Below are 11,018 nucleotides of genomic sequence, written 5' to 3' on the forward strand. Positions count from 1 at the left end.
TGAGCCACCAGTATACAGCAGTGGTTCAGGCTAAAACTCAAGGTTCTTCACCACAGATGTTCATAGTGGGAGGAACCGAGCATCGGGAGATGAAAGGGTCTGAGGTAGAAACGTTACTAAGCCAACCTATTGAGTGACGTCTAGTCTCCAGCATAGACAGAGTCAAACAGTTCAATTACAGATGATGCAAATATGATTGATTCATATTTTGGAGCAAGACAACATGGACACAATTGTTGTAGATTTACAAAAACATCAAGTATTGATTTATATTGTTTGTTTGTTTTTGTTGTTTGCACTACTGTGACTCCTGCCTGGTCAGATTGGGCTTCCTGCCTAAGCAATACCAACAGATGTGTCCAAATGTCTCATATACCAATATGGTAATAGAAGCAGGTCGCTTTAGGAATTAAGAAACATTAATATGTGTTCATTCATAAACCTGTCAAAAAATAAAGAATTCCCTGCTACAGAAACAAGCAGTCTAAGAAGCAAAAAGTAAATCATATACTCCAACAGTACAGTAGTGCCAAATATTTAAAAAGAAAATGTCACGACTGTGATTTATTCTGAAAGGTAAGGAAGGAAGTTCGTGTGATTCCGTGTAGCCTGACGCTGGACGACAATTAAACCGAGTGACGGAAACTTTTACTTGGAAACGATTATTTGTATTTATTTATTTTTTTGTCATATTGCCAAATGGAGAAAACAGGTGTAACTATAAAACGCGACCGGGATTATTCTGGGATTATTACATTATTTAGATGAAAAGCAAGTTATTATTGAAATTACGAGTTGAAAATCAAGGAACGTGAGACAGAAGGAAGTCCCAGCGACGATGGATGGACAAGAGAACACGTTAACGCGCGTCTTTGGTGTGATGGGACCAATGCGTTAGTGTGTGATGGAACACGGGGCCACTTCTGCTACCATGTATAAGACATTCATATTCCGGAGGTTGCCTGTGTTGCTTTTCACCTTCTTCATCGTTCTCTACGTGGACTTCCAACTGCGCGCCGGGAGGCTCCGCAAACGCAGCATTACGCACCGTCCGTCACAGATCCAGCTGTTTCTGTCCAAGTCCAGAGGCGCACCGAGCCCCGCCAAGGTCCGCCCGACCTCTGAAGGTGCGCAGGGCACCCAGGCCAAACTGGCGCTGGAAGACATCTTCATAGCGGTAAAGACCACCGGCAGGTTCCACGGGACGCGACTTCAGCTCCTTTTGGACACGTGGATCTCCAGAACCAAGGCGCACGTGAGTCTTTTGGCCACTCCCCCCTCCCCAACCCAAAATAACCATTATACTGTCATTTAAAACAGGGTACAGCTCGAGATGTAGAAGATGTAGAGGGAATTTATTACTTCAGTTATGCAGTATTTAAAATACACCGATTATGGCGTCTGCCACGCCGTCTCAAACACACAACCCTTGAGGTCGTTTTACAGTCATTTGTGTCACTTATTTATTTCATCAAAAAGCAGACATGGGAGAAGACCAGTTGTGATTGAGCAGTCACTTCCTGTTTTGAGGTGGGCGATTGATTTGGCACATTAAAGTTAAGTTTCCGTGCGATTTTCAGCCGATGTCGTTTAAAAACATACAGATGGAAGCGGTTTGAGTTCCAACATTCTCAGAGAAACATCGCAAACGGACGGCAATTGCTTTTTGGAGCCTTATTTAATTTTGGACTCATAAAAGCACAACTTTGTCTGATTTGCTTCTTAATTCGGAAGAACTCCATAAAATACTGTATGTTGGCGCCTGGCCGTGAAGGAGAAGGAATTTAAATCCTGTTTCAGTCTTTAAAAGTCTTCACCCTTGAAGGGTTTAGCCTGGCTTTAGGTAAAGCTGCAACAGGTGGGAAAGTGAGAGGGATGATGGAGAGACAACAGCCACGAATGGGAAAGGATGCTGAGAAGGGATCTGCCTGTCAAGAGGAGAAAAGGAAAGACCGGTGGGGAGGTTTATGGATGCAGAGGGAGGGCATGCAGGTGATGAGGAGGCTGGAGCTCTGCTATGGCAACCCCGAACACACACACACACACACACACACACACGTTTTTGTGACAATGGTTTTCTTGTTGATTAGTTTAGTTAAATAATTAATAACAAGTAATGGCTTAAGGCATTTGATCTGCTGATTCCAGATTCCCGTGTAAAAAGGTTTCGTGTTTGGACCGCTGATATGAGGCGGTACCAGTCACTTCCGGCCATTTGGGTATCTGGTTTAAGTAACATTTTGCTGTCTGACAGGTGCTCTCTCTGTCTCTGTCTCTCTCTTTCTCTCTCTCCCATGCGAAGACAAACACACACACGACCAGCTACCATTTCTTTTTGTCGTCTCCGTGAGGATTTGGCGGCTCCAGATTAAAGTCATTTGTCGAAACACACAACCCTCTTTGCGTTTCACTTCTCAAATGTGTGCAGGCTTGGTTTGCTCAACTGGGATGGCAAAGTTGATCTTCAGAAGCAGACTACATGTAGAGATTTGGCAGCTCATTCAGCGAGGATCAGTGGAAACGTTCACAATTATCTGAATGATGACTTTTTCTATTTGGTAAGCCTTTTTTCTAAGGACTCTTGTGGATTATGCAGATGTAACTTCTCTTTTAAAGAAGTGAAACAGACGAGCAATGATGTTGAGGAGTTTCTCATTTTCAGTCTCACAGTTGAGAAAGACTCAGACTTAGGGACACACACACACACACACACACACACACAGGAAGCTGTGTAGGCAGGTTGTCTAGGTTGAGGGGAAGCAGCCACTGTGAAATGACTCTGTTAACAATACTAAAAAAAGAAGCTGGTTCTAAAACAGGAAGCAGAAAGGCGGCCTGCAGAACAGAATGAACGTCATGTTACTTCCGCCTATACATGCACACACACACACATACACCCTAAAACACTCACACACATCACAGAACTGTATTTATTTTGAGCTTGAGAATTCATTTCAAGCAGGATCACCGCCAACAGCAACTTGTCTGAAGTTTGAAGTTGATTGAGCATGGGACATTTAATTGTATTTTCGTTGGGCTATGACAAAGAGGGGCGCCACTATTCCCCTGGTCGTAGGCTCAGCCCCGTAGCAGGGACGTCCCCAGCATATCAGGGAATGCCGTATGCCTTGTTTTACACATGAAATGCAGCCTTATGGGTAGCACGGGTAGTGTGGTAAGGAGGAGCTAACGTAGCATTGTCAGTTTCTACCTTGTACCGGTCACAAGCCCAATAATGCATCATACCATGGGAATGGTATCTGGTGTAAATATTTGCCAAATGAATGGACTGCACTTATATAGTGCTTTTTCCATCCTTGCGGTGCGAATGGGTGAATTCACCCATTCACACACACATTCACACTCCAGTGGGTGCAATTTGGGGTTCAGTGTCTTGCCCAAGGACACTTCAACATGCGGACAGTCGGAGCTGGGATTTGACCCACTCTGTCAACTGAGCCACAGCCGCTCCCAAATTACACATGCAAATCAATGTAAATGAGAAAGTCATACCGAACCAGTCGAGGGCCGGGTTAACAACGACCGCCAGCAGCGCTGATAACCCAGAGGATGATGATGATGATGAATATATTTATTAGATAGAATGTTAGAGTACAAGTACAGTCACACAGTAGCATGTATTACAGTACAAATAACGTCAAACATCCTGTCTAAGAGGAGCATTTCAAAAAAGCCCTTGCGGGCTTGTTTCCGTTGAAAGTCCTTCGTACATAAATCATCCACAATTAACAATACAAATAAAAATAAAACCAATATTAAATTACACAATTGATGCAACGTAACATTAGAAAAACAAAAATAAAATGATTTTACACCGCCAGTGCAAACTAACAATTAATCTAAAATAAATTACACCACTGATGCAAAATGACAATAAATAACTTACATAAATTACAATAAATTACTAAAGCAATTAATACGTGCAACGTAGGTGATGCTGCTGGTTGAAGAACAGGAGAAAAATGGGTGGCAGTGCAGGCGATGTATGACATTTGTACGACAGCAGTGAAGTATGCAGTAGGAGTAACAGAGGTGCACACCAAGGATCAGCTCTGAGCCCCTTTTTGTTTGCCATGGTGATGGATAGACTAACAGATGAGGTGAGACAGGAAGCTCCTTGGAATGTGATGGTTGCAGATGACATTGTGATCTGCAGTGAGAGCAGGGAGCAGGTAGAGGAGAATCTAGAGAAGTGGAGGTCTGCTCTAGAAAACAGAGGAATGAAGGTAAGCAGGAGTAAAACAGAGTTTATGTGTGAAAATGAGAAGATCCCAGGGGGAACAGTGAGGTTACAAGGAATAGACGTAAAAATGTATGTTTGTATGTCTTTTGTGGCGTGAAATTGTTTGTTTGAAATTGAGGTGACAGTTCACTTACTGAGCACTGCCGAGGTGCCCTTAAGCAAGGAATCAAACCCGATAAGTTGCTTCCTGGGTGCTGCTGTATGTCTTGCCCTTTCTCTGCCCTGATTGCATGTTTACAGGCCCTTTGTGTGTGTGTATGCATATCAAGTGAAAAAAGGACGAATAAAGGAAAAGGCTACATTTTCATAATATTTTCCGAATTGATTTGTAGCATATATATCTGAAATTAAATCATTTGAAACAAATACATTTAATGCATATAAACTGCTTTACCACTGTTCACCGCCAGAGGCCAGTCTTGTTCCACCTAGCTAAAATGTGTTTTGTCTTGACCATCATTACCTTAATTCCTGTGCATATCTTGATGACTATTATATTGAATTTTCTTTTCTTCCTATTTCTCCAGACTGAAATATTTTATTTCCTTCAGCTTTTAATTCCATCTTTTGTGTTTGACTGTAAAGTCATTCCCTTTGTTAAATTTATCAATGTCTGGACCCAAATTACAGAAATAAAAGACAGAACCAAAGGAAGGGGGCTCAACAGGATTTTATAGAATAAGGTGAAATAGTGTGCAGTTGAAGGTCTCTTCTTCTGGGAGGGGTCAACAACAAGCAGGCAGGCTGATTGTTGCAGACAAGGGGCAAATAAATGACACAGGCAGGCAGTGTGGTATGAAGCTGATCAAAAGCCATCAAAAGCACCAACAGTAGTGGTGCTTTTGATGCTTTAGTGTAAGTGTAAGTGGGTGTAATCAGAATATGGAATGTGACAGACGAGATGGAAATGGACATTTCAACAAACGAGCAAGAGCCATTATGAGTTTACTGGAAAAGGATGGACTTAAGCTCAATCATTGCATTCATTTTACTTTAAAGCAGCATATGAAATCACACTTTGTCAAGCTCGCTCCCGTAAAATCACCCTATAGCTAAGGGATTGATCATGCACAAACACACACACACACACATGCTCTCCCCTTCATCTGTGTGCAATGATAAAAAAAAAATGTTTTGTATATACAGTAATTTTGTATTTAAATACAGAAAATTAATGAGAATCTTTTTTTTTTCTCATTCAAAATTCTAATCAAACAATTTCATTTCAACAAAACTGATCCTGTGTGTTTGTCTTGCAGTGTTTAAGATCATTTGTTTAATCCCTTTAATTGTCTATTATTTTATTTTACAGACATTCATTTTCACGGATGTGGAGGATGTGGAGTTACGTTCAGAAGGTAAGCAGCAACCGTGAGTAACTTTGAAGTACAGTCATTGTAAAACACACACAATCTAATCATAACATGTTTTTGGTTATTTAGCCGGAAAATTGATGAACAAAATCAGCCACATAATAATGAATACTTATAAAAACATGGATACTGAAAAACGGGGAAATGCAGCTGTATGACTCAAACATACCCTCTCGCTCTGCCCAGGCCATAACGTGGTGGTAACAAGCTGCCAGTCAGATCACAGCCAGCAGGCGTTGTCGTGCAAGATGTCTGCCGAGTACGACGGCTTCATGGCCTCAGAAAAGAGGTAAGACAGATTAAGGTGCCGACGCCGCACTTTAAACTCTAATGATCACCACTGGCATGATGGACGGGTACCGCAGGAGGTAATGAGGTGCGAAATAAAAGCAAATAATCTTCTAGGATTACATCAAATAAACACAGTTTCAGATTAGGAATACCGCCTGAACGGCATTGATTATTGTCGTCACTAGCTTTTGTGATGAATAACAATTCATTCATTTTCTGTAAGTATCCATCGCAGTATCGAGGCTTCTCTGGTCACATGGCCTCTGGGGAAATCTGCAACGAAGCAGCAACAAAATGAAACATCATGCTATTTGATTTGGCTGAGAGGAAGCATGTAAAGAGCTAAAAACACAGTGGTGGATACTTTTTTTTTTTTTTATATAAAGTTAAATTAAAATGCCTTTTTTGTTACACACACAGATATCCTTAGTCTGAATACGGTCTTTTTTTGTGACCACAAAATATGGTCAAGAGTGTGACCCTTAGAGTGTGTTTAAAATTTACAAGAGGTGCCACATAAATGCAGTCGTTTTTGAGAAATGACAGCGCAAGTGTGGATGTGAATAAGATGTTGTGAGACTTGCATAAACCCACCACATTCATACACACCAACAACAAAGACTGTTTGTACATTAGTAACACAAAATGTCAATGCTGATGCTCTTGGTATCCAGGCAATCTTTTAGTCTTTGAGAGCAAATTAGTAATTCTGCACATGAAAGACGCCAAGAAGGAATGAAGTGTTCAAATCTGCCTTCATCTGTGCTCCGTTCTTCTCTCTGCGGGCCCTCAGGTGGTTTTGTCATGTGGACGATGACAACTACTTGAACCCGGATGCTCTCCTCCTCTTGCTCGCTGCCTTCTCCGAAGCCAGTGACATCTATGTGGGCAAAGCGAGTCTGGACAAGCCAATCACTGCTCACGAACTGCTGGACGGCAACGCAACGGTATCATGCCACATTCTTTTTCATATGCCATGCTTTCTCTTCTCAGATTTATGGTTGGGTCTAAGTACTGAGTTCAGAAAAATGATGAGCTCGGCAACACTGGAATATGCAGAAAGAGAAATGTGGGTTTTAAAACATTGAAAAATGTGAACTACTGCCCCGCCTTCTCTGCGGCAACATGCAAAGCCACTCCTTTGGAAAAAATAAATAAAGATCCAGCAGAGCGATATGATTCAATATTAAACATTATTTAATTTTGCCTGCAAACTTCACATAACTGCACGGACTAGCAGATATGCACTCCATTAGCATACCAATAGAGCGATGCAGCCAACTAGACAGGTATGCTGATTGGATGAATTATATGTGTGACCTCTCCCTTGTGTTTGTGTTTGGCCTTAGAGGGAAGTCCAGTTCTGGTTTGCTACAGGAGGAGCAGGATTCTGTCTGAGTCGACAGCTGGCAGAAAAGATGGCTCCCTGGGCAAGGTATTTATGAACTGCTGCACGTGTGATGCGTCACTACTTTATCTCTATAGAGTCCAAATGTTCAGATCCAGTCTAAGTAAGAGACTTATTTTGCTTTCATCTTTTTGCAGACGCATGTTCACTCAAATTAGGATTTAGTGTTTTCATGATTCTGTCCTATTAGACCTTTAAATGCAGAATATTTTTGCTTGCTGTCCCTGCAAATTTACTATCACTTTCTGACATTAAACATCAATCCTGAAGTGCAAAATGCAAAACAAATTGTCAATAACTTAAGTGTGCCGAAATGTCACATAATGCATTTTGTGATTTTGATCGCCTCTTGCAAGTTTGATGCTTTGTATAAAACTCTGATGATAGTTTTCTGAAACATTTCTTAAGGCAGTCGTTTTTCTTTCTGACTTAACCAGCAGCAAAACTTCAACCAAAGCATAAGATGAAAAAATGATGACTCACTTCCTGTTTTACATGCAAACTCAACACAGAAAGATATCAATCCTGGAACATTCTTGCTGCGAGGCAACAGAATTATCCGCTATGCCACCTATATGCTCTGTTTCAACTAGGGATGTTCCCGTCAGGTTTTTGTGCCCCCCGAGTCCGAGTCATTTGATTTTGAACCGATACCGAGTCCCGATCTGATACTTCTATAATACATTTTTAAAAAAATAAAGAAGAGTGAAGAAACTAATCCAGGATGTCCCTTATTTTGTATTTTATCATCATATTTCAACATTTAACTCTTAGACAGAGCACTTCTGTGGCGTTGCTTGAACATTCAATAAATAAAATACTTTTTTCACTTTGGACTAGGTTCTTTCTCTCTCTGAAACTTCTTTTGAATGAACATAACAAACCAGCAAGAACTAAAACAGTTCCATAAAAGTTGGTTCAAATTCAAATTAATTCTAAAAAGGCTCAAATCATCACAATAAGAGCACTGGGTGGTGGTGCAGTTTATTGATTTATTGATTTTTACTTTTTTTGTTCAGCTTGTAGCAAGTCCTCATTGTTATATATAATATGTACTTAAACTGCGTGAGACGAGAATGAGAATTCTGAAGACAAAATAAACAAGCAAAATAGCAAAAACAAGTGCGGACATATTTTGTTAGGAGTCAGTAGATAGACGTCTCACTGGTGAAGTGTCTGCCTTTCGATTTAGTTCGCTAACTTAACTCCATCTGTCAAAATATAGAATAAAGTGTGTCTTCAGTTACCTGTAATTTATGCAAGTAAATCTGCATCTCATTAACATGTGCGTGGGTTCCTGTATGAATCTCAGTGGCTCTCGGTTCGAGCAGACGTCTGCAAGGATCCGCCTCCCCGATGACTGCACAGTGGGCTTCATTGTGGAGAGGAAGCTTGGCCTCTCCATGGTCCACTGTCCTTTATTCCACTCCCACCTGGAAAACCTGCTGCTCATCAGCCAGAGAAGCATGCCACACCAAGTAGCGGCCAACACACGAACAAACACACACACACACACTGAAATGTATGGCATTGTATCTTGCAGTGTGTGTGTGTTTTCTCTCTGCAGGTGACTCTCAGCTATGGGATGTTTGAGAACAAGATGAACAGCATAGAGGTGAAAGGGAGCTTCTCTCAGGAGGAAGATCCGTCTAGGTTCGAACTTTTTATCACCACTCACGTTTTTATTCTGTTAGGAAATGAATCTTTTTGTCAGCCCATAAAAAAAATCAATGCACAAAGGAACCTTAGGAAATGAAAACCCATCGATAAATTACTTGTAAGAAACATTTTTATTATTCTCTTGGTCTTGGATGCTGTAAGTCTGTGGGTCCAATAATCAATAGACAAAGTACTTTATTGATTTCTAATGGAAGCGCCACAATGGGCAATTTCTTTCAGTGAGTCCCAATAATTATTTGGTCAAAAAATGCCTCATGAAAATTAACTGAACTGAAAAACAATAAGGTTCTAAAATTGAACACGCATTTAAGGTTGTTACCTTAAATTAAGAAGGTTGATTTGCTGATTTTGCCTCATTGTGTCGTACGCAGTCCGAAGGATCTTTTAATACTTGAGGCAAAATCACTCGTGCATTTCATCGAGGCAATCCTAATATCAATTTTCTAAACGTTTGTTCATCACCATTAATTTTTTTCACTGCTGCTGTAGTTAAAAAAAAAACGTGCCGGTAAAGTTCGCCATCATTGTCTGCTCTACAAACTGGAAAGGTTTCGTCCGAAGGTATAAGCGAATACCTTTGTTTTATATGGTGAATGAAGTGTGAAGAATACAATATGCTACACATCACGACCAGACAAGGCTTTACTGTATTAAAAACGTCTCAGAGTCCGTATTCATCGTGTCTGTTTTCTGCAGGTTTAGGACTGTTCACTGCATCCTGTATCCGCTCACCAGCTGGTGTCCTTGAGCTCCTCATTAAAAAGCACACTAGTGGGAGAGACACTGTATTCCCACTAGATGCTGTTCCCCGGAATATCTGAGTGCAGAGGAAACTTGTGTTTCCCTTTGAAGTGGCGAATCCGAAAGAAGGAATGAAGCCTAGGTCAGAATGGAACTCCGTTGCTACAACGGATCAGATTGGACGTCTTTAATGTCCTGACTTTGAACGGTGAAAGGTTCATTCCTGCTGCATGGATGACATGAGGACTTTATGCATCGTTAAAAAAAGGCTTGTTTGGAGGATTTTATCTGTGGGACTGCAGCTGGTCACATTTGCTGTAAATGAATATGAAATTCTACATGTTGTATTGTAACATTTTAATGCTGACGATAACGTAAGACAGTCGTTGACCTATGCGACTATTCGACTTCACGACCGCACTGTGTTTTATTTTGTCTGTTTACAAGGTGTTGGCACAGTCATGTAAGGGGGGGGGGGCTCTATCCTACCACCAACTTTTATCTGGATCTGATCTGGAATGGAATCAGTAAATAATATTTCAATACAGATCAATTTTAATTCACTTTTACTTGTCATGGTTGGTGTATAAAGACACCAAGAACAATTTAGAACCTTTTGGTGATGACCCAGATCGCCATGTGGACGGTGTAAGTCCAATTAGGAGGGGAATGAGCTGCTTGGCGAAGGTCTGACTCGCCGAGTGCTTTTCTAGTTCCCCTTGTTTTCCCTCCATCTGTCTCTGTGTTTGATCAGTTCTGTTGACCGTGACTGTGCTGATAATTTTGGCAGAAAATTTGGCATCTCTATTGAGGTTAATTTTGTAACAAAAAAAATAACTTGACTGCAAAATGAATATTTTCATAGACTGGTCTTCACAGAATATACTGAATGAAGTATGAAAACACTGTTAAAAGTCTGTGAGCTCAGCTGCTGTTGTCTATCGGTTGTCTTTGTCAGGCAGTGCAGGGACTGTGAGCGAGTGTGACACCGTGACTACAGCTGACTGACTTCCGGTAGATGTTTTCTTTAAAATGAGTAATTGGGATAGGCACCGTGAGCTTTGTTCTCTTTAGCTGTGCCGCCCACAGATAGCCCTTAGTCATAGTGGAAAGGAAAAGATGAAAAGTAGTGAGAACCACTGTTGAATTGTAGAAAGAAATAGTCGCCAAATATGAAAATGACATTCGTGTCTCAGATCTTTCTGTGCAGTACTGTACTTTGGGCTTGTCCCCTGAGGGGTTGCCACAGCAAATCAATGTT

The 11,018-nt window shown here is 41.0% G+C and overlaps 1 protein-coding gene across 1 annotated transcript; it reads left to right on the forward strand.

Annotated features, from left to right (window-relative positions):
* The first annotated feature begins 931 nt into the window (after positions 1–931).
* LOC137915803 (beta-1,3-N-acetylglucosaminyltransferase manic fringe-like) lies at positions 932–9,996 on the forward strand. Its single transcript, XM_068758923.1, has 8 exons — positions 932–1,255; positions 5,577–5,622; positions 5,824–5,926; positions 6,722–6,875; positions 7,278–7,363; positions 8,649–8,814; positions 8,904–8,989; positions 9,713–9,996. Exons 1-8 carry the CDS (start codon positions 932–934, stop codon positions 9,762–9,764), a joined length of 1,017 nt encoding a protein of 338 aa, XP_068615024.1. The 3' UTR covers positions 9,765–9,996.
* Positions 9,997–11,018: the final 1,022 nt, after the last annotated feature.

Source organism: Brachionichthys hirsutus, unplaced genomic scaffold (genome assembly GCF_040956055.1).
Source record: "Brachionichthys hirsutus isolate HB-005 unplaced genomic scaffold, CSIRO-AGI_Bhir_v1 contig_225, whole genome shotgun sequence".
NCBI classification, from domain to species: Eukaryota; Metazoa; Chordata; class Actinopteri; order Lophiiformes; family Brachionichthyidae; genus Brachionichthys; species Brachionichthys hirsutus.